General features: G+C 49.9%; 2 protein-coding genes across 4 annotated transcripts; both read right to left on the minus strand.

Annotated features, from left to right (window-relative positions):
- Positions 1–622: 622 nt before the first annotated feature.
- LOC134157027 (triggering receptor expressed on myeloid cells 2-like) lies at positions 623–5,534 on the minus strand. Its single transcript, XM_062605563.1, is given in 5 exon segments — positions 623–2,184; positions 2,572–2,626; positions 2,953–3,297; positions 5,142–5,203; positions 5,205–5,534. Coding segments are annotated over 5 exon segments (786 nt in total). The 5' UTR covers positions 5,324–5,534; the 3' UTR covers positions 623–1,979.
- A 1,860-nt stretch (positions 5,535–7,394) lies between these two features.
- On the minus strand, positions 7,395–12,903 carry LOC134157010 (uncharacterized). 3 transcript variants are annotated; one of them, XM_062605530.1, is made up of 8 exons: positions 12,729–12,903; positions 11,928–12,263; positions 11,299–11,619; positions 10,317–10,640; positions 9,201–9,276; positions 8,286–8,401; positions 7,836–7,897; positions 7,395–7,734 (listed from the first exon to the last, which is right to left on the minus strand). In XM_062605530.1, the coding sequence occupies exons 1-8, from the start codon at positions 12,769–12,771 to the stop codon at positions 7,528–7,530; spliced, it is 1,485 nt and encodes a 494-aa protein (XP_062461514.1). In that variant the 5' UTR covers positions 12,772–12,903; the 3' UTR covers positions 7,395–7,527. The 3 variants fall into 3 exon arrangements, with proteins under 3 accessions (XP_062461514.1, XP_062461516.1, XP_062461515.1); XM_062605532.1 differs by having other exon boundaries at positions 7,610–7,734; positions 8,286–8,477; XM_062605531.1 differs by lacking the exon at positions 7,395–7,734 and having other exon boundaries at positions 7,876–8,477.
- Between the last annotated feature and the right edge of the window lie 10,160 nt (positions 12,904–23,063).

Consider the following 23,063-nt stretch of genomic DNA (forward strand, 5'->3'; position numbering starts at 1 on the left):
CTCTAGATACATACAGGTACGTATTGTGGTTCTGTGTTGAACTATATAATGGAGTTTTACCCTGTCCTTGATAACCTCTAGTGGGATCTTTATGTCTTGGTACACCACCTTTTGCTGTAAAGCAAAAATGGAAGTGACACATCATTCTTGATTTAGCTGTCTCCCACCCTGTGCGCTGTTCACCTTGTAGCTCACCCTCAAGTGAAACCACTACCTGTATTCTTTCCAGCAGAATATTTTTGACATCACCCATAGAGATACGTGCCAGAATTCTCTCTTGGGAGTCCTGCCATGGTTCCAGGGCACCACAGTTACCATGTGGGAATACTGAAGCCAGGTTTTGTCAGTACAGCTGCAGTGGTGTGTGGCTGTGGATGGGCTAATTTAGCCTCTGGAAATGAGTTTAGCCAGAGCACAACCATGGAGCGCCTTATCTGGTTTGGGATCTGAACTGCTGTTTCTGCATGGTGCTAAGTGGGGGTGCATATACCAACCTGCCCAGCTGGGTCAGAGCACTTCTGCAGAGCATAAACACACCAGCACATTCTAAGTGTCACCTCTTCTTTGGGTGATGTGCTGTGACCTGGTGTACTGCAGCTCTTCATCATGGCTCCACACAAAGTCAGATAATCAGTTTGATTTTATTTAGCTTTGCAAGCAGTGCAGGGAAAAGAATGTGAATGCCCTTGGGTTTGGGGTCTTTCTGGGAGAGCAAAATGCAACCTCACTTTGGGGAACGATGAGCAATGATCACGTGTTGGTAAACATCCCCTTAAGAGGGTAGAAAAAATACAGGGAGAAATACAGAGAGCCAGTTCATTCTGTCCTTGCAAAGAGAACTTTGTGTTTTGAGAAAGAAGGAAGCAGGCTCAGGGCTGCAGGGAGACTTCCCATTCCATTCTGTTATGTTCCGCAGTCCCTTGCACCTTTCCACAGTGACTGTTCACCAAGGATCCACACAGTGTTCAAGGCAGTTTCTGGGAGTTAGTCTTCATCACCTTGGAAAGACAGGCTCTGTCACCTGGCACTGCTCTTAAATGGCCCGAAGTTGGTGGGTCTCAATGCAGACCCTGGTGAAATGATAGGGGGATGAGTATCTGGAATAACTGCCTGATGGTGCTGCTGCTGGAGAGCACAGCAGAGCACTGCATTCCCAAAGGCTTTAAAGAGTGGAATCTTGGTTAAAATACTGATTTTTAGACAAATCTTAGCTTTCAGTAGAAGCCATCTAGTTCTGGTTGTGCTTTCGTGCTTTCAGGGAAAGCCTTTGAGTGTTTTGTGGAAACATGTAGGACACCTTGAAAAAAGCTGAAGACAAGGAAATAACCAGCCCTAGTCTGAGGAGGGTGATCACTAGAGATCAAATGGGAAACCTGGATCAGTTCTTTATCACTGATTTCCATGAATCAGGAAAAGGTTCTTGAAGATTTGAAACAGAAATGTGTCTTTCCATTTTTTACATTATGAGGATGTGTGTGTGAGTTGCTCAACACGTTGTGGTTGAGATGTGTTACCTAAACTTCTGGTTTTGTCACTGGTGTATCTGTAGCTTTATTTCTAACAAAGCATGTAAATTTACCAGCTGTACAGAGCGGTTTTTTCTGGCCTAGCAATGAGCTGGTGGGAAACTGAGCAGAGCTGCTCACCCTCCATGTGCCTGGGGAAGCATCTCTGCACACAGATAAGCCTGTGTTGGATCTCTTGACAGAAGGAGTTCATGTTCCTCTTTTCCCCCAGCCCTCGATCCCATCCTCTTCCTTTAGGTTTGGGTGCTACTGGCAGCATCTTTTCAGTTCAGTTGTGCTGGGAAAAGTTGGTCATCGCTAAGAAGAGGTGGCAGATGGTGACATTCCCTCTCCAGAGCGACAGGTTCAGCGGTGCCTGTGTTTAGTAGGCGATTCTTTTCTTACAGCAGGTGGCAAAGCTTTGCCTGCAAACATTTGATGGTCATTTCCCTGTGACCTCCCTTTGGTGTGGCTCTAAGCAGTGCTGTCCCAGGAGGGGCTGATTCCATCACCAGCGAAAGGGAGGACCTGCTGCTCACTCAGCCTTGGGTTCGTCCACTCTGTTTCTCTGCTCTTCCTGCTGTTGCCAATGATAAAGATCAGCACAGCCACCAGGAACTTAGAAACCAGTAATCCAGCAAGGATATAGAAGACAGTGAAATCAGCTTCAGGAGGGATGCTGTGGGGAACCACAAATACAACAGTGAAGGGGATGGTTCAACTTTTGAAAGACAGCATTAAAGAAACTCATAGTACAAATGTGAAGATGGTAACATGTGCAACAGGCAGTCCCTGCCTGTGCACAACAGAGCCTGGTTATCTCACATACAGATAAAATTATGATCTGCAGGATTTGTTTTGCTTGACACTTAAGCACTGTGTTTTCCAAATTAGGATAAAAACCTTAGAAACCACACAGCAGCTCTAGGAATTGTCATGGATTAGGAACAGGTAGAAACTATGCCTGTGGTGCTGTTCCTCTCAACTTCTAATAGGGTTGCCAATGCTAATCTGCCTTAGTCCTAGGAATATCAGAGATCACAGCATGAGGAGTTCTGTGGTTTACCTGGAGATGCTGTGCACAGCCCTGGGCTCCTCTGGCATTTGAGTCTCCAGGACAGCTGATGACAGAAACAGAACAGTTTAGTCTGCAGATGTTTGTGGGTGATGCTCATTGGTGTCACCTACACCAGTGCCCCTGCAAGGCACAGGTAACCAAGGGGAGACTAGCCACTGGGCTAGCTTTTAGAAGGTTAATCTGGGTAGCAATAAAGGGATGACATGTAAAAGGGATGTCCTGTAAAAGTGAGGTCATGTTACTGTAAATCAGGAACTAAAAAGAGGCAATGAAACACAGTTCCTCCTTAGAGTAAGACACAAATAGATGTCTACTGAAGTGAGGCCTTGGCATCTGCAGAACCTGTGAACTCAGAGCCTCGGGACATACCTGTCAACACTTCCACTTGCACCTTCCTTAAGCTGTTTGTTTCCCCCAGGTAGTCACTTTTGCACTGGTACAACCCAGCATCCTGCTTCTTGAGTCCCTTTATGGTGACTGTCAGGACCCCTTCACGGACGTTGTCACTGATAGAGGTGGTGCCATTCCTGTTCTTTAGGAAAGGCAGCCAGAAGCGTCGAGCACTCACCACGTGTTGGCACTTGGTCTCATGGATCTGCTTGCACCAACTCTTTTCTCTCCATCGCTGCTGCCAGGGGTTATAGGTGCAGTTGACAGAAATGGTGTCCCCCTCCATTCCATACACCACAGTGATATTCTCTGCTGCACAGGCTGCTAGGAGAGAAGGAGGAGCATGAAGCTGGGCATTTAGGTAGACTGAGTTGGCACCACACAAGTTGTCTTGCTTTTTAAAAGCTCTTTTTACAAGGCAGCTCCTAAACCAATGTTGCCAAGCTGTGTGTGCCTCTTATTGGGCTGTGGCATCCCTGCTTTGCCATGTCCAGCTGCAGCAAGGCAGCTCACTTCAGGATTTGGCCTCGAGCACTTCCACGCATGTTAACAGATGCAGAGTTGGCTCTGGAATACCCCCTGCTGCAGAAAAGCTCCTTTGCAGTAAAGGCCCGTGAGGTTTAAGGCTCTTTACACAGCTCTGGAAATACTAAAATCACTGTGACACCTCCAAACCCATGCCCAGCTAACTGCTTAGGAGGTTATTTCTTAATCCCACTCCTAATTTCTAAATCTAGAGGTTTAGCTTTTTTTTTTTTCACCCTATCTTTTAATATCCTGCTAATTTTTATTATGTTGACAACTGGTCTGTGGCTGCTTGGCTTTTTATTTGGTCTTAGCTCCTTATTCGTAATCTCCATTCCTCTTGATGGTTGGCAGAGGCAGAGGGGGCAGTCTGAGCTATTCATACTTCCAGAGAGAAGTGCAGTGTGGTATTTGTGGAAATCCCTGTTATTTCTAGTGAAGAAATTCAGATGTTGGTGCCTTCTGTGAAACAGAAGTGATGATAACACAGAAAGAAATTAAAAAGCCAGACTTTGGGCTGGCTGAGCCTTTTAATAACACTTCTTAAAATCATTTTAACCATTCTAAGTGAATTGTAAACTAAACAAATCTGAAGATCTTTCAGCTTGACTAGAAGGCAAAAATACGCATTAGTGCTCTCCAGCACACTCAGGTCTTTATCCTGATCTGTTGCCCTCCTCAGTTATTTCAGCTGAGGTTTACCCCCGACATGTCCAGTCCTGTCCTGTGTGATCCCACTTTAACTCCCTCTCCTATCCCTTGTTACCCCCTCTTCACCTTCAATTTTGCCCCTCCAGTTCCAGGAGTGGCCCCAGGGTTTGGGGCTTTGGCTTTGTTTTAAATAGAAACAGCACTGCAAAAAAAATCTCTTCATCCAAATCATGGCATTTATAAACTTGCTGATGCCCCTGTGGAACACTTTGTATCATCCTCTTTTCAACCAATTCTGCTGACACATCACTTACTATTTGTATTCCTCTTCCTTTCATGTGTGCTACTGAAAAAAGGATAGGGCACTACTTTCCCAAACTCATTCAGATTTTTGAGGCAGGTTTCTGCACTCCCAAAGCCTGAACCTTTCACCAATGCCCTTCTGTGCATTGCTGTAAGTACCTGGGACCTCCAAAGTGTGCCTGGAGGGAGAGGGTGCCAGCTTGGTCCTGTGCCTTGTGCAAGGTCCTTCCCAAGCTGAACATAGTCAAGTGCCCAAGTCCCCTTCGCTGAGCTTTCTTTGCCTCCTCTCAAACCTGCCTGCTGCAATTTATATTCCAAGCCCTACAAATGGGCATTAACAGGATTTTGCAGTTTCACCCAGGACTTCTGTCAGCAGTGCTTCCTGTCTGACTCAAAAGGATCCCGGTGGGAAAAGCTGAGCACTTGGATCACCCTTTGGTAAATGAATGGAAAAGCACAAACTCTTAGGAAGGAGTCTGGCATCCCTGCAGTGTAAGTGGGGAGGAAGAATAGGATGTAGAACACACTGCAGTGTTCCAGGGTCCCTCTGCGTGCATTGCCCTGGACCTTGCAGTGCTCAGGCAGGCAGGAAGAGTCTTTACCCTACCAAAGGTACCCTAGCCCAAGTTCTGCATCAATCCTTCACCCTACCTGTTAACTGAAACCCAAGGCCATGTATGCTTTCTTACCTGGTAAGGAGACCAAGAAGATGAGGTGCACGAGCTTCTCCATGTCAGCTGAGCAGAGGAGGCAGGAGAGGAGTCTGGAGAAAAGTGGAAAGGGCTCTTGCCCAAGAGCAGCTTGCTTTGCCCCCTCCTTGCTCTGCCGGAAGGAATGAGCACAGGAACTTGGCATCTTTTTTGTCCTGCATATTGAGCAATTCACCAGGGATGGACAATTCTTCCGTGGGCTGCAGATTCAGGCATCAGCACTGCCCATGCACAACCACAGTTTAGTCTAGACAGCCTGAAAGAGAGCATCATGTGATGGCCTGAAAATGTGGTGCTGGGAGCCCCTCCCAGCCCAGCCTTGGAGCCTGTCCACCAGAGCAGGCTTTGCATGGAGTGAATTCCTGCAAAGCCAAAAGGTGGCTCTCAGGGAGACTGCAGGTAGCTCAGGCAGCATCACAAGGCTGAGAGGTGGGCAAGGACATCCCCTTCTGGGTTATTTTCAGGAGAAAGAAGGTTTAGAAGAGCCTTCACATGAAGCATTCCTATCTGACACCTAACCAAAGGCAAGAAGACAAGAACACGGTGTTGGGTGAAGCTGTGAGGTGCTTTATGTGAGCAAACCAGACATCTTTATTTTGTATGGAGCAGAAAGCACAGATTGTGGCATGGGGGCACTGACTCGGAGGCAGTCAGTGCTCAGGAGGGCAGTTGGAGCCTCCTGTGATGACAGCAGGCTGGTAGGCTGTGGATGGTGCTGGTTTTTCTTTCTTGAAGTTATTTACTTGGAGTAAATGAAAGTACAAGTAGACCCTTGGTAACGTGTGTGCTTATCTGCTTCACAGGCAGATAAACCCCACACTTCTCTCCATTCAGAAGTGCCTTCTTTTTCTTTCCTCTAATTACAGCTTAAGGAAATGGTACCTCACAGTGTCCAGACAGTCTCCCTGAGGCTGGCTGCTTGCAGGTTTTGTTCATTCCTGCTCCAGTGAGCACAATTTTGGGTTCTCTTTGATCAGAAGCAGCTGTCTTCCTGAAAATGTCTCTCTTCCACTCAATTGTTTTCCACTCTTACTCTTCCACTGTTCAACCCAGTGTAACTGACTGCATGAATAGCAAATAGTTTAGGGAATCTAGGGCTAAAGGAACTATTTCCAGAACCATTTTCTTTTTCTTGCTGTCATTTCAACTCTGAAAATCTCAAGAAATACATCAGCTTCCCTGCTGCAGCCATAGCAAGAGAAGCCTTTTGGATGTGACTGGCTTGTGAAGAGGAGTGGGTTCAGGCTCCTGCAGAGCTGGGTGCAGCTAAATCAAGTGCCAGAGTTTCTGGTCTTTTGGAGAAATGGAGCTGAGCCCCAGCAAACTCACTGCACATTGCTCACCACATGATTGCTAAGTCAAGGCAGCAGATGTGTCATCTGGAGTGTTTCCAGCAGAGAGAGGGAAGTAATGGCATCACTTTCCAAGGGGTGCTCTCCCATGAAGCTGCATGAAAGCCCCAAGAGCTTGTTTTCTGTGGTGAAAGCTCTGCAGAACCTGTCTGTGAGGAGCAGCTGAGGGAACTGGGGGTGTTCAGCTGCAGAAAGGGGGCTCAGGGGTGACCTTGCTCTCTACAACTCCCTGAAAGGAGGTTGTAGCAAAGAGGGGTCAGTCTCTTCTAATAGGAGGGAGGTCTTAAAATGCTGTCATGGTTTAAACCCAGCCAGACAGCTTGTTCACTCATTCCCCCCTTTTTCCTCCCTCTTTCTTTCCTTCCCTTCCCCCCCCCCCCCCTTCCCCACTCCTGGGGGGATGGGGAGGAGAATGGAAAGAATGCAACTCCCACGGGTTGAGACAAGAACAGTCCAGCAACCAATGTGCAACACAAATCACCACCGCTACCAGCAATGACAACAATGACAACAATGATAAGAGAAAATAACAAGGGAAGAGAAAACGATGCCACCTGCTGAAAAACGAGTCCGACCCAGAAGACCCCGTGTCCTTCTGGGTAACTCCCAGTTACCCCCCCAGGCATGACGTGCTGTGGTATGGAATACCTCTTTGGCTAGTTTGGGTCAGGTGTCCTGTCTCTGCTTCCTCCCAGCTTCCCCTCCTCCCTGGCAGAGCATGAGCCTCACAAAGTCCTTGGTCAGGGTAAACATCACTTAGCAACAACTGAAACCATCGGTGTTATCAGCACTGTTCCCAGGCTGAAAGTCAAAACACAGCGCTGCACCAGCTACCAAGAAGGAGAAAAATGACTGCTACTGCTAAACCCAGGACAAATGCATAGGCAACATACACATGGCAGCAAAACCTTAGATCTACGCCCAGTGTCCATCCACACACCTTCTACTCCCCATTCCCACTGTGTATTCCAGTACTTTTCTCCCATTTCTGGATCGTTTTGGGATTCTGTGCTTCATCCCTTGTCATTTGTTGTTAACTGCTTGACCGCAATGGTAGCATATTCCACGTTTTCATCCTTGGGTTTCCTGTGAACCTCACTTAGTTCAACATTACAGTAGAGAGGATCCTCAGGGCTGAGCTGGGATTTAAAGTTCAGGGTGACATACTTTAGGTCTTTGCTGTTGTCCCTGGGACTTCGCAGTCTTTCATAGCTCTCAGGCTATGGAAAGAAAGGTAAAACACTTGTTAGTGTGATTCAGCTGTTATCAGACCATTGGTAAGGAATTTGGTACCACAGGGAATATCTGATGTTTTCCTTACCTGGGCTGTGTTGCCTGGTTTCTCACAGGTGTCCTCTCCATCTCTGTTCCCTTTGGAATGAGCTAAAATCAGAGATTGTAAAAGTAGAGAAGTCCATGAAATGCCTGGGCATTGCCTAAGCTTCAGGAGTTTGAGGGAAGGCTGTGGGATTGCCCAGAGATAGAAGCAATGGGGGTACCCGTGGGACCCATCTACCACATTGCTCCCACTTTACTTCTCTGTCATGTTAGGAAGTGTCATGTGCAGAGTCTGGAGGAGCATGGGTTTGTCTTATTGTCAGAGGAGCTCACAGCAAAGAGCCTGCCTTGAGGCTTCCCAGGCAGCAGCTGCCTCATCTTCTCCAGGGGACTGTGAGTTGGGAATAAGCTCGCCCGGAGTGGAAGAGAGATGGCCAGGAAAGGCCCTGCTTAGTCCAGACTAGAACACAAGGCATTACCAGACTCCACATACCTGTTGCGTTCAGCTGCTTGCAGCGCCTGACATACAGTGTTACCAAGCTGATGAGTGCCAGGAGGAACAGGATGCTCAGGATCCCAGACAGCAGGATGAAGGTGTTTCCATTTGAGCTGAAGCCAGGAGAGCAAAGGAGTTACCAGTGTTAGACAGTAGCACAGCGTGATGCTGTTGCAGCCCATTATCAAGCTGTGACCACAAAAGAGACAGGAATAGCTTTAATGCCCGAGGTTTTATGCACTTGAAAGGAGGGCCTGGTTCTCCTGCAGCAATGCTCTCTTGGTTTCTCTGTGGCTGTGCCTTCTAAGCTTTTCCTAAACTGTTCTCCAGCCTTTAAAAACGAGGCACTGTTCAAAGTTCAGAGCACAGTACCAGCTTTCTGGAGCAGGTACTGCCTTTCCCCCCTGTGTTTTGCTTCACCTGAGCTGATGTATGGTTGTACTCTTAGGTGCTGCTGTAGTGTCGATGACAGCAGATGTCCAAACGGGAAGAAAGCCCTTTCTATTTAACAGCCTGGTAAATAGAAGGATAAAACAGCAGCCAAGGACTATTTTATTGTTAAATATTCATGGCCAGGAGTAAGCAAAGTTGAGACAGAAAGGCTTAGGGGCAGACTCTGGGGGTTTCTATGGCTACAAAAAGCACAGTGCAAAGATAGGATAAAAAGGTAAATAGGCATCTACATTCCAGAAAGCTGTCTCTTGATTTTATCAATCTACTTCTTCCTTTGTAATTATACCCTGGGCGGGAGCTGGAAGAGGAGGTGCCATCTTTGGTAAGGACCGTGGTGTGTAATTCCTCTGGGAGCAGGATGCCCAGAGGCTGCCTGCCCCAGGCAGACACATGTATTTTGGAGGAGACACTGGTAACTCTTGTATGTGGTCAAGCTCAGAGACTTTCTGCAGGCCTTACCTCGGGGCTGGGCTGTTGGCAGCAGGGGTTGCTTGACTTGTGCTTGCAGCTCCTGGCAAAGTTGTTCCAGCCAGTACTGCAATCACAACATGAAGAGAAGAATTACCACTACTGAGTTGCTTTGCATTCACCAGCTGAACTTCCCTGCCATTCCCACCATGGATATAAATGCATTCCCACTGCGACACCCTGCACAGGGAAGCTGCCTGGGCTGTAACTTGTGTCACTGGGACACATTCTGGCAGCAGGGATGGGACTAGAAGGATCAGAATATGGGAGGGAGGGGCAGGAGCACAGCAGGAGCCCTACATGCTCTCAGTGCAAGCACATCTGCTCTATGGGCAAGATCTTGAGGTAGCAATGATGAACTTAATGACTCTGCTTAAGCAGACAGAGGCTTGTGAAAACTAAGCAAAGAGCATTGGCTGTGCAAGACCCAGTTGTAAGAGCTGCTCCCAGGCCTGTTCCATGCCCAGGGAAGGTTGTGCCTGCAGGAGGCTGCTGGCTCAGAGCCTGCACTCAGTCCTAGGAATCCTGGTAGGATTTTCACCTAAAGAATGATAGCATCCCCTCTCATCTTCTGGATTGCCGTATCCCTGCACCGCTGCTCCGCCACATGCCTGAAAAGGCAGGCTGCAGCATGGCCTGCCACAATCAGGTGCTGAAGTGCTAGCACATACTCTTAAAACATCATGCTGAAACAAAATCTAGCAGACAGAAGTCTTTAAAATATGGGTCTACAGGTTGTCCCCTTGGCAACCAAATGTGAAAGTCTTAATAGTCTTTGAAAGCCAAGGGACAAGTTGCTATAAAGGGGCAGAACTGGTATCATGACAATGAGTGACAGAAACACCTCTGTGAGGATAATTGAAGCTGCTCTCAGGTGGAAGTAAAGCAACACAGCACACACGTTTGCTCCAGTTCTGATCCCTGCTGCTATTCCATAGCAGGGCTGGTATGAGAAGGTACCGTGACATAGGGCTTGGGCAAGCAGACACGTGCAGATGTAATGTGGGAGGTGGTGTGAGCTGGGCAGTGCAGAGCCCAGAGGGAAAGGGTAGGAAAGTGAGTTTGGAAACTACAACCAACCATGTTTCCCTACAGGTCAGCACTCACCCTCAGAAACATTAAGTGTGACCTCCAGCATTCGGAAGAGATGAGCATGTTCGTAAAGTGCACACCAGTACACACCGGTGTCCTGCGCCTGCAGTCTCTCCATGGTGACAGTGACAATCCCCTGCTCCGTGTCGTCCTGGATCCTGACTCTGCCTTGCTGAGGTGTCCTCTGGTACTCCAGGCTGTTGGTGGTGACCAGCACTGTACATGATTTCCTTGCTCCCTCTTTACACCAGGCTTTGCTCACAGCCCTGTACTCTGGGGCACTGTATGGACACTGGACAGAGACATCGCCTGATTCCTTGGCTGTGTATTGTTTGGTCCCTGGAAAACACCCACCATGTTTGGTGAGACCCCAGAGCAGGCACAATACCATCACTGGAACACTGCTGTGAGCTGAATGCTCCCTAGATCCTCTACCTCCAGACATGAGGAGCAGAAGGGGCCTGGACCCACATTACACATGCAGAGGTGAGTCACAAATGGGTGTCCCCTTCCTCTGGTTCCCCCAGGGACTGCACGCTCATGGGCACTCAGCCCATAGGGCCTGGGAGGCAAGGACTGGGGAGGGATGGCAGCTGTAGGGCCAGATCAAGAGCAACGCCTGGCAGTGGGATTGGTCTCCAGCAGTGCCCAGCATGGGCAAGCCCAGTGCTGAGCTGGAGAAGCTGCTTCTGGAGCCGCTGGATCGGCCCTGTGGGAAGCACTTGTGAAGAGTGGCACCATTTGTGGGAGCTCTTGGGAACCTCCCCTGAGTCTCTGCTGGGAGCAGACAGAGCATGAAGGGCCAGGCCTGGGCCTTGGTTCCACAGGCCCAAGGGGGAGCTGCCAGTGTGTCTGCCAGAGAGATAGAGCAATGGGTGTGAGCTGTGTGGTGGCAGCGCTGGGCTCCGATGCTGTGGCACAGGATGGGAGGGAGAACAAATGGGAACTGAGGCTGAAATCTGGAGACATCCACACCTGGCTACCAGTAGGTACTCACTCTTGAACACAGAGAGCCTGACCTCCGTGAGCCAGGTGAGATAAGACCTTCTGTAGAGTGCACACCAGTACATGCCGGAGTCCTCAGCCTGCAGCTTCTGCATGGTGATTGTGACAGTCCTTTTCTGGGTGTCATCCTGGATCAATGTTCGGTCTTCCAGAGCTTTGCTGTTATGCTGTGTTGAAGAGTAGTCTGTCCTCACTATGACACTACACAAAGTCTCATCTTCTCTTCGACACCAAACTTTTGTCCCCAAGCTGTAGTTCAGGGTGCTGGGCAGGCACTGCACAGAGACACTGTCCAACTCCCACTTGTGCAGCTCTGTGAAACAGCAGATGTGGTCATGGCCATTAGCAGTAGGTGCCTGGGACAAACTGTGCCCTGGGGCAGCTACTTCAAGGACAGCAGTCCCTCAAGGAGGGGCTGAGGAAGGGAGGACAAGAGAGCTGAGAGCTTGCAGGTCTGTGGAGCTTCCTCACACTCTTGCCTGCATGAGTGGGGAAGGCAGCGAGCAAGCCTGGGGCAAGAGAGGGGGGGTCCAGGGAAGCTGCTCAGCTGTGGGGATGGAGGGAAGGAATGATGTTGCTTTCTGACATGGCTTGATTTTCTGTGGGGAAAAAGGTACTCACCCTTGAAAACAAACAGTGAGATCATCCTTAGTTGATGATACCCGTAGGAGTAGTAAGCACAGAAGTACGTGCCCGAGTCCTCTGCCTGGAGTTCAGTCATGGTGACAGACACAGTTCTCTCTGTGGGGTTGTCCTTTAATGCGACTCTCCCCTTTGTGGCCCAGTTTGTGTGTGAGTATTCTTTTGTCACCACTAAGGGCTCACACTGTCTGTTTCTGAGGCGGCACCAGGCTTTCTGCTGCTGGTGGGTAGTCTGTGCTGTGTAAGGACACTGGATGTACAGACTGCTGCCTTCTGAGCGTGTCTCCTCAGTCCTAAGTATTTGGGCCTGAAAACCTGTAAATATCAGATGTGGTGAGGGAGAGGGAAGCTGCGTTCTGCCTCCCAAAAGACCTGGGGAAACAGCCTGCGACCTTCCCCCATGGCTACTAATGGCTGGAGGAACTCTGAAAACCAAAATTGCTCCTGGCTAAATTCACCTGCTTGGAGACCTGAAGGTTGATTTCTGGGGGGCAGTGCTGAGATTTCAGCTGGGCCCACCATTGTGATTTAAAATCCAGTATCATTGATTTAAAACCACAGACTCGCAGGTGCTGGAAGTGTTGGACCTTCAAGCCTAAATGGAACAATAGTGGGAACTGGGGCTGCCCCTTCCCTTCCCATCCCTGCTGGGAGTTGCTCAGCTCAAAGTCTGGCCGGTGCTGGATTCCGGTGGGGAGCTCCCCAGGCAGCAGGAGGTGGGGAAGGGTGACCCCCGCTTAGGTTCATGGGAAGCCTGAGGCATGCCCAGCCCTTTCTTACCTGGGAAGCAGAGCAGCAGCAGGAGGAGAGCTCTCAGCTCCATGGCTGTCCTCAAACCCAGGGAAGGGGCATCGCTGGGGGCTGCCCAACGTGTCCTGTTCAGAAGTGTCTGTCTTGTGAGCCCTCCTGCATCACAGTGATGCTGGTGGAGGAAGTGCCTGAGCTCTTGCTTTCAACGGAAACACTTCACCACATTTTGCTGTGAGACTGATATTAAGAAAATTTGAGGGTGCATTTGCGGAAGTGGCTGAGGGCAGAGCCTGGCCCGTCCTGAGGGCAAAGGCTCTTTGCTGCTCTCACCTGGCCATGTTCACACTCTGCCCTCAGGGCAGCAGCACTGGGGTTCTCCTCGGGCTGTCCTGAGCCATGGGGGATGGAGCAGGTCCTTTGCTGTGCCCTAGCCCTTCTCTCTGGGCTTCCAAGTTGTCCTCAGCCCAGTCCCTTCCTGGACGGTCTCCTCAAAGCCGGGGTGGCAATGAGTCCTGGGCTGTCCACTCTTGGTTTCAGTCTGTGTGTCTATGGAGCAGGAGGCAAGAAACAGTCCCTTGCAAACTGAAGCCATGGTGTTGTGTGACTTCATGCTAGCTCCGCCGCAGTGCTGCATAAATGCTTGTGATGGCTGGTGGTTCAGTGTGTGGAGGGATCAGGCAGGAAACTGTGGTTGTCAAAAGATGAAGAGATTCTTCAGCTTTGGTTACAGCTTAGTACTGTGCTCAAGGACAGATCTTTTCATGCCTATTCAAGCTTTGTGTCTAGAGATACAGTGAGCACAAATATATATGGAATTATATTCCCCCTATGGAATAGTTAACAGGCCTGAGCTGGCTCTGTGGAGGCTTCAAAAGACTGAAGATATAAAAGGTTTGGTAAGGAAACAGAAGCCTGTGTCAGTCGTGTGTGATAGTAAAGCTCTGCTAGTCATACTGGGGGCTGCTGAAACAGTATTACAGTGCTGTCATTTGGATGAGCTCAGTTCCAAAATTATTAGCAACTCTTTCATGTACATTTGCTTCCTTGCTGCCTCCCAAAGACTCTCCTTTTCTTTGACAGTGGCTTTCAGAGGGATCCTTCCCTTCAGAGTTGCTTTTTGTGCTGCATCAAAGGTACAGTGCTCCGTGCACTTAGTCTGCCATGCCTCAAGATCCGTGAGTCTGCATCTTAACGATCAGCTCCCACTCTTGTTCCAACTGCTGTAAGGGCAGCTCATTCTTCTGCTTCACTCTGCAGACACCTTGTGCTTGCCCTACTGGGAAACATGTCCCTTGGTCAGTGGGGCTTGACACATTCTCTTCTGCTTCCCCTTGAAATCCCTGTGCCCTCCTGTGCCCTTCAGGCAGTGGCAGTGGAGCAGCAGAACAGCAGCAGATGCCTCCACTGCCACTCACAGGGTCTCCCCTGGGCCAGGACCTACCTGCTGCGCTCCAGCAGAGCAGTGCAGGAGCCTGTAGTGACACCCTGGCTGCAAATCATTTCCAATTATATGGATAAGCAGCTTATTAACAATACATTCTGGCTAATCATTTTGTGCTAGATAACTTTGCATTGTCTTGTCCCCAAATCCCTCTCTCATCAGGCACTTGATGCTCAGTAACAAGAAGGGGGGATGCACTTGCTCTCCTACAGCAAACCCCAGGAGTCTGCAATTAGCTCAGTTGCTGCAACTGGTTGCTGCAAACCCAGCCAAGATCTGTGCCCACTGCAATGCCTCCCCCCTTCCCACAGCATCTGCATTTGCTGTGTCCTGTCTTTGAGGAGAGCAGCACGGTGTGCCAGGATGGGTCATGAGCAGATGCCTGTCCAAGACCCAGCGTGGTGGTCACTAAGGAGCAGCAAGGAAGGAACGAAGTTGGTCCTTTTGCTGCATCTCCGACAAAGGATCGATATGGCTTTTAATTATAGTATCACAGCAAATAAAGGTGAATGTTATCTCAGGAGGTCACTTACTCCAGCCCAGGGACACTCAGTAGGGTCAGCTCTTTCAATGTGATTTCTAAAGATCTCGGTTTAACTCATTTAAGTCGCAGCATCCTCCTGGTGACCTGTTCCAGTGCTTGCTTGAAGCTTCTCCCAACATCTGACTCTCCTGCTATCTACATGCCCCGCTCCCTTTATACCCCTGAGAACTCAGAGCACAGATCATTCCCTTTCATTGCCTTTTATGCAGTGACGCCTGCCTTGCCTCCCTTCAGGATAACCACCCCCAAGCCTTGCAGTTTTCCCTCCCAGGTTGTTTCTGGCAGCTTGGATCATTTTTTTTCCCCCTTCTCATCAACCCACCTCTTCTGCCCGTCTTCTTGGAGTCCCCCTGAAGCTTCTGTTGAGCTCTTCATCCAATCAAGGATAAACCCACACGCTCAGAAATTCTTGCTGCCCGTTGATTCACTCCCATCGCCGTGCAACCCGCAGGATTCCGAACGCTCCGGTGGAGGTGCCATGCCGCTAGGAGGCGGGCGAGGACCGGGAATAGCCCCGGGACCGGGGACGGTGGTTTGCGCTCCGGTCCCGGGGCACGGCGGTTGCTGTGTCCCTGCGGGTGCTTGGGCACTGCGGTTTGTCCGTCCCTCCTGTGGCCCCCCTGGCTCTGGGAGGCAGGTGTCCGTGTGCGCCCGTCTTGTGCACACTGCAAAGCTTTCAGAGGAGCTGGATAACCCTCCCACCACCACCCTGCAGTGTGCCCTAAGAGGGACCTTCCACAGCCGGCCAGAGACCCTTGTCTCAAAGCGGTGAGCAGGCTACAGCCTTAACACCTTGCCTGTCAGCTGATGGAGCCTGCCCGGCCCTTCCTGGCGGCATTGCCACCAGTTGCTTCTTGAGCACAAGCAATACGAACCAGTCCTTCATCCTCATCTCCGCAGGGATGCGGGGCAGTGAGGAATCGATGCTCAATAAGCGTGAGAAAGGGGGATGCTGGGAGAAGGGAGAAGGTGAGGGCTGCTCTTAAGAGGAGGTTGCAGCAGATGGCTGGGGAAGCAGTAGCTGTAGGGAGGGGGAGTATGGGGGCAGGCAGGAGGTGCTTGCTGTGTGCTTGCAGGGGCTGCGGGGCCCACGGGACAAGCACTCTGTGAGCAGGACATGGGCTGCGGGCTCGGCTCGCTCTGAAGGAGAAGAGGCCCCACAGCAGCAGCTTAGCGAGAGGCCTGGTGTTTGGTCTGTTCCACATCAATGGGGCGTCCAGCTGTGGCTGAGGATGAAAGCAAGCAAGCGAGAGAGAGAGGATTAAAGGCTCCCAGGGTCTCCTCTAACCCGCCTAAGACTCGCCAAGAGGGCAGTGTGCGGCTTCAGGAAGGCTTCTTCATATGGAAAATATTATGTGAGGGAGAAAAAGAGGAGGGGGAAGGGATGAGGGAGAGAGGGAGACTTCTGTCCAGAGAGTGCTGGGGGAAGACTGATCACAAAACCCATTTTGGAGGCTCAGACCAAGCACAAGGAGAAAAGTGCTGAGCTCTGCCATAGCCAAGAGGGTGGTGGGCCAGAGGTGTGATGAGGCCTGGAGACAAGGGGAGAGAACATGAGGTCCAAACATGCTAAAAGCACCGAGAAAGAAAGGGATGAAAGAAGAAGGGAAAGGGATAAGGGGAACAGGGAGGCTGGCAAAAGGGAGGAGAAAGGACAGAAATGAAGGGGGAAGTGGTGAAAGGTGGAATGAGGGACACAGAGGAGAGCAGGAGGTGATGAAAGGGCCGCTGTCTGCTCCTCCATGATATTAAGCAGGTTACGGGGGAAGCAGCCACGCAGCCCCCCTGGCTCATCTCCTGCCCCGCCACGCTGCTCCCAGGAATGCTTGGGATGGGGAACAAATTGCTAACAGAAGCGAGACATTTTGCACTGAATGCAAGCAAGTTTCCAGTGAAAGGTTTCCTGTCAGTGGGTTGGGGCTGGAGGGTGTGGAGCCCTTCTGCTTGCTCTGGTGGAATGATGCTGGGGGTTGACGTGAAGCACTGGTTACAGTGCAGGATGAAGGGCCTGAGGCTGGGCTCTTCCTGCCTTCTGTTTGGGCTGCCAGCGTTTGGCTGCTTTCATTCACTGTTATTTTCTGCTTCACCCACGTGTGGCATTCTCTGCCTCATCAGCCCTTCCCCTGCTCCCCCGGCCACCCCCACCAGTGACATCTCCCCAGTGCTCACAGCCTCCACTCCACTTTCCTCCTTGATTTATACTGGTGAACCGAATGACCTTCCTTGACCTCATTTTCATGACAGTGCGAGCACACACATGGGCACTCAGCAAATGGCAAGTCCCTCTTGAGCAGCATTGCCCTCTGAGCAGCAAGGCCAGCTCTCCCATTCACATATGGGGTGGCTTTGGGGTCTGCCCCATCACCTGCATCCACAGCACTGCCACATCTGGAGACGTGCAGGACTTTTCCATTCTCCACCAGCTATGCTTCAAGGGAGCCCACAGGTATCTGTGGTCTGTCTCTGGGAGAGACAGTACCTGCTCTTCTTTATCTAGGTTGCTATGTTCTTCGTCATTGCTTGCTACATGGACCAGCCAAGCCAAAACACAGAGCTGAGAGATGTGCATTGACCCCCTGGTGTGGACGCACTTGCAAAGAGAGGGAATTTCTATTACCACAAATACGTGGTGCCCCATGACTCCTGATGGAATAAGTGCATTTTAGAAGGGCAGAGATCACTTCTCTCCCCTCCCTTGGAAACACAGAACTGCGTCTCTGCTCCTGGTTCTGAGGAATTTCAGACAAAAGACTGTAGTTTTTAAGTGAGAGAAGAGCAGCCAACCCAAAGGTGCTGCTGGGTTTGGAACAGCACATCAGCCACGCTGCTGTTTGCCATGCTCCAGCTGCACTCCACCCAGACTCCACTCTGACATCCCAGAGCTGCGGGTCTGCCACACTCCTTCCAAAGGGCTGGCAAAGTGGCTTTGCCCCTTTCCCTACCCCAGCGGTACACAAATCCCTTTGTCCCTTGCTCTGGAAATCTGCCTTCCTGTCCCTCCCTTCCCTGCCTTCCTGGGAAGTCAGCGTGGATACGGTGCTGCCGGCTTGCCTGTCTGAGCTGCTTAGTTAAGAATAATAAACAAACTCCTAAATGGAAGGATATTCTTTAAACCTGCCTTGTGCTGCCTGCCAGGGAATGCAGCAGCAAAGCCCACCTCCTGTCCCCCTCCAGCCCTCGCTCCAGGCTCTCCTGAAACCTGATCTCCTTTGCTGTGGAGCTGCACCATGGCCTCTGTGTGCACCTTCCCCCCTGACCCTGTCTGGATTCTCCTGTCCTTTTCCTGACACACACCCAGCAAGCACATGCTGCTGGCCCAGACACACACATACCACAGCGGGGCAGACGGTGACACTGCCGCATCTGGGCTTGGGCAAGCAGAGGTGGCCGTGCCCAGGTTAACACACGCGGCCGTGGTCCTCCCTTCACACGGCTGTGCACAAACACGCTGTGAAGAGAGATGCCAACACTGTGCCAGCAGCCAGACAGCTCCCCCGATTGGGAAAGCCACCAGGGCAGTGTCTGCTCCCAGTGCTCATGGGCACGTGGAAATCAGTGTCCACCCAGCCCCAGGAATGGGGGTTTACCTCTGGTACAAGGATGTGCTGCACACACCACCCTTGTGCTTGAAGCTCAGACCTTCCTCTACGCGTCTGCTTTGCTTTCATACACTCTTTGCTCTTTGCAGCTCCTCTTACACAGGTTTGTCTCTCCTCATCTCTCCATGTTGCTCATTTATCTTTTATTGAGGCACACAGGCATCTTTTCACCCCTTCTCCAGCTTGTTCCCCCCCTTTCCAGCCCACACAGCTTCCCAGCTTTCCTTCTCTGTGGCCCATTTTCCTCATGGCAGCATTCACAGCCAGCAGGAAGAGGATGTCAGTTAGAGGCTAAGCAGTCCCTGGGACCCTCCGGCCCTGCCACACTTTTCAACCCACTTCTCGTTTTTCTTCTTCTCTTTTGGTAATTTATTGTTTTCGGCTCTCCTCCTCCTCAGCGCCTGCTAAAGGGAACTTGTCTCCTGCCTCCCCTCTGTTTTCATCTTAAAAGAAAGGGAAAAACCCATTTTGCTCTTTCCCCAGCTCCAATTCCCCTTCCACCCCCACACCCTCCCACCTCCCTTCCCAGCCCTGAAACCTTTCCCTGATAGTGTTGCTGTAACTGTTCAATTAAAGCAGCAATTACAAAATCAATCAAACGGAGACGTGTGCTGAGCACTGAGCGGGGCCGGCTGCAGAGTGGGGATGCGCCTCAGCCCGGCCCAGCCTGAAGGCAGCTCAGCTCCCAGCTCAGCTCAGATCATCTCCTTTGCTGGTGAGACCTTGCTCTGAGGACAGGTACCGTGCTCTGCAGGGTCACGCTGCTGGGCAGAGCCACCATCACTGCCTTCACACCACCTCCCATCAAAGAGCATCATAGAATCGTAGAATGGTTTGGGTTGGAAAGGACCTTAAAATCATCCAGTTCCAACCCTCCGCCATGGGCAGGGATGCCTCACACTACACCAGGTTGCTCCAGGCCCCATCCAACCTGGCCTTGAACACTGCCAAGGATGGAGCATTTAGTCTTTGGGCACCCTGTGCCAGTGCCTCAGCACCCTCACAGTAAAGAAATTCCTTATATCCAACCTGAACTTCCCCTGTTTTAGTTTAAACCCATCACCTCTTGTCCTGTGCCTACAGTCCTGCCCAAGCTGCTGGTGTTACCCATTGGCTTTGGCTTAAGCTGGCAGCAAGAAGGTGCCACGTGGAACAAGTCACTGGCGATGTTGAGACTAGGGTGGCTGCTGCAGCAGTAGGAAGGCAGGCGAGTGACGAGGTGAAAATGGCAAACCCAGGCATGGGAGTTGCTGGGAATTTCATGGTTTTACACCTGCTGACTTCCTCTCCCCTTTGTGTGCGTGTTTCTGCTCCTGCTACACACTTAACACATGTCGAATCAATGTGTGCCGTGGCTCTTTGCCACTCTCTGCTGTTTTCTCACCAGGTGACACACTGTCTTACTCCCCACTGTCCATGTCTCCTCAGAACTGCATCCATGATTTTCACTGCAGGAATTCCCTTTAGACACCTGCAGCCCTCTTGATGCTGTCATAAGCAAGCAGCAAGCCTATCCCTGACAAATCCTTCCAAACTGATCACAAACAAGAAGAGATGAGCTGGAGAACGCGTTGGATTAAGAGGAAAATGTGCAAAGCAGATGAGGTTTGGTTCATACGTGGGTAGAACCATGGCAGCTTTCCAGTGGTGTGAAGAAGGCAGCTTTAGCTTATGGCGTTTACTGAGGAGAGCCACATCCTGTGCTTGCTTACAACAGGGAAACCCCATCATCATCTCCCTCAAAAGGCCGAGGCAAGCTGAGGAGCAGTTGGGACCAGAGAGCTCAGTGGGAAAGGATGGGGAAGGCTTTCTTGTAATCTTATGAGCGATGTGTATGAAAGGAACACCTTCTGAAAACCCCTTTGCCCTCATAGAGCCCATTTGGGTTCATCTTGCTGATGGGTTCTGGTCCTGCTCGTCAAGGCTTCCCTCCAGATTTAAAGGAAGTGGGATTGGAGCTATTTAATGAGGAGCTCTTATCCCAGACTTGACCCTGATTTTGCACAGTCAGAGGAGCAGCATCCCAAAGGCTTATCATTCCTTTAAGAGCAGAAAGCTGGCGGGTGGCCTAGGGCAGGAGTCCAGTTTGGCTTTCGTTTCTAGTGAGTAATACTTGAAGCCTGGTCACCCGGCAGGTCCTATGGACAGACAGGACTGTGCTGACACACTTCCTAGTGCAGCCAGGGGGACACAGATCAATTTGCAGGGATGCTGTAATGAGGTCCCCATCCCCAGTGGCTTTTTTAGTTTGGTGACAGCCTGATTCACTGGAATTCTGTATGTATAAAAGTACTGGAGATAAGCACCAATACACAACTGCTGCTTCACCCCTTTTCCAAAGTCCCTTCTGTCCGATGCTGCTGTTCTATGCAAAGCTCATCTGTTTCCCTACCCACCTGGAAATACCAGGATGAAGAGGGCTGGAAAGGGAGGCAATGTGGCACGGGGAGTACTGGGTGGTAGGTTTGTATCTGTGCCAAGAAAGGCTACAGAGAGGCTGCTGGAGCCCTCCTGCTTGTTCCAGTTTGTGGCAGTGTTTGCTGGGGCTCAGTGAAGGTGGATGAATGGACCTGAGCACACTCTTGACTTCTGTCAGGTGGGGACCTGTTCCCTCAGGAATTCACTGCTGATTTATGAAGGGCTTGCTCCTGACTCGCAGGAGGATGAATCACGGCGAGATTTGCCCCCTGCTCCGGGGAATGCATCGTGTGCTCCAAGAGATCTGCACAGCCCTCACACGCTCAGGGCTGCCGGTGTGGGGACACAACCGTGTGCTCCTGGTACCACAGGGCACGGGGCTGGTGGCCCTGGCGGAGCCCTCAGCCTGGCCCTCTCGCTGTTTGCCGTCTATATTTGGTAAAAAAGAAATGATTTGGGCTTGTTTGTTTGTGGCTCCTTGGAAACCCCCCTTAAGAAAGAAATGGCTTCTTTTGTTTGGTTACTTGGGAAGAATATGTTCCCCTCCTTCTTTCTCTATTTTGAAACGCTGAAAGCAGCAAACCTTTAAAGAGCCCGAGAGCATCCAGGAGGGATCGGACTGGCCCAAGAGCTTCCACAGCTCCACTTCCCTCGGCCTCCGTCTCCTCAGACACTCGCTCCAAACACTGACAATGAAAACACGATTAAAACGTCCTCCAAGTTCCTCTTTCCATTGAAAAAAAAAAGGGGGGGATTTATGCTCTCTTTAAAAATCAGAATTAATGTGATTCTAATGTGTTCCTTTTGATCTTCAGGGGATTTTTTACACTGATGATCCCTAATTTTGATTTTTTTTTTCTTTTGGTTTTAATTGTTTTAAAAAGCTTTAGTGAAGGGAAAAAAAAAAAAACAACCCAGTCCTACTTCTCTGGCACATCTTTAACCTTTAAGTACCTCTGGAAAAAAGATGTTTAAAATATCTGATACATTTTTAAGCAGGGTGCCTTTGACAGGTCAGTTTGAAACCTCTCTCCTTCCTCGCGCTGTGTTGGAATAAGACAATTTTGCAGCTTGGATTTTTTTGACAGTTAAATTGCAATGTAGGCAGAGGGTGGAATAGGGATCCTGTCTCTTTAACTCTCTAACTAGACAAAGACTTTTCCCCTCTGAGAGCTGAGCCCGGGATCAGAACTGTCAGATGATCTCGTAGCACTTGGGAGAGTTTGCAAAGTCATAATTATATCTTTTAACCTGTCTTGCTCTTTGCAAAAGAAAGGTCCTATTATATTGAAATGAGATTATTAGCCATCAAATACTTTCTTTCTTGGGATTCTTCTTCTTTAACAAAAAAAAAAATAAAATAATTCAAATACCTTAACTACTTTGCAATTGAATTTTTATCAGATTTACTTTTCACTAAATAAATGTTCTGTAGCAGCTAGGGTTTTGTTGGTTTTTTTTTTTAAGTATTTTTAAAAGGGTGTTTTCAATATGCACATGCAAAAAAAAAAAAAAAAATCAGACTAAATGTCTGAAATGTCACCTGTATAATTAAAGGAAGGTAAAGTTTCCAGCTCAGCGCAGGTTTGTTGCCTGGCTTGGTTGCTGAGCTTCTAACCCTGCTGCTTTTCCTGACTTCAGTGCCAAAAAGATTGCTATTTCCTAAACCACATCATTTTCCACCTTCCGTTTTCTCTTTCATTGTTCCCCCTTGTGTCTTGTCTTCTTCCCCAAACTTGAAACAAACGAGACCCCAAAGAACTGCAGAGCTGTTTTGCTGGGGTGCTTTTTTCCCCCTTTAAATCCACCCAGTTAAACCCGCTGCACTGCAGTGTCAGGATGTGCTTTAACAAAAGGTGGCGGCTGCATTAGAGCCATCAGGGTAACACCAAAAAGGAAGGGAAAATAGGACCCAAATTCGAGTGAGAGCTCCTTTGAAGGAGTTTGCCCGAGCACCATAGTTACACCCAGAGCTCATCTAAAACTCGAGACCCATTCCAGGTTGCACAAACAGTAAATATTTAGCTGAATAAGGACTGAAATGAATACAAACCAGTTGAAATCCACCAACAATCTGGGCCTGCTCCAAAGACCTCTGCAGTCAGTGGAGGATGCTTCCACCTGCTACGACAGCTTTGGCTCGAGACCCCTTTGTTGGAAGTGCTGGGTCACTTTAATCGACTGATTAAAGTGCTGTCATTTATAGCTCTATAATTCAGATTGTGTCAGCCTTTCCATTATAAACTCTCTTTCTTTTCAAGGGTGGGTTATGTCTTGGCCATAAAAATTCATTCTGAGATTAAATTCAGCATGTTCCGATCTAACAAAGGAATTGTTCCTTGTGCAGACAGAACTCCCCGTTA

This window comes from Pezoporus occidentalis, unplaced genomic scaffold (genome assembly GCF_034315485.1).
Source record: "Pezoporus occidentalis ecotype Australia unplaced genomic scaffold, CSIRO_AGI_Poc_V1 ctg92, whole genome shotgun sequence".
Taxonomy (NCBI): Eukaryota; Metazoa; Chordata; class Aves; order Psittaciformes; family Psittacidae; genus Pezoporus; species Pezoporus occidentalis.

What these genes read in the sequence shown, in the direction of transcription:
- LOC134157010 (XM_062605530.1), bottom strand. Translation starts at nt 12,771, where the DNA reads ATGGAGCTGAGAGCTCTCCTCCTGCTGCTGCTCTGCTTCCCAG. An exon ending in GCCAACAGCCCAGCCCCGAG is followed by an intron (nt 8,402 to 9,200) that starts GTAAGGCCTGCA and finishes TCCTGGCTTCAG; the next exon opens with CTCAAATGGAAACACCTTCA. An exon ending in AACCAGGCAACACAGCCCAG is followed by an intron (nt 7,735 to 7,835) that starts GTAAGGAAAACA and finishes TTCTTTCCATAG; the next exon opens with CCTGAGAGCTATGAAAGACT.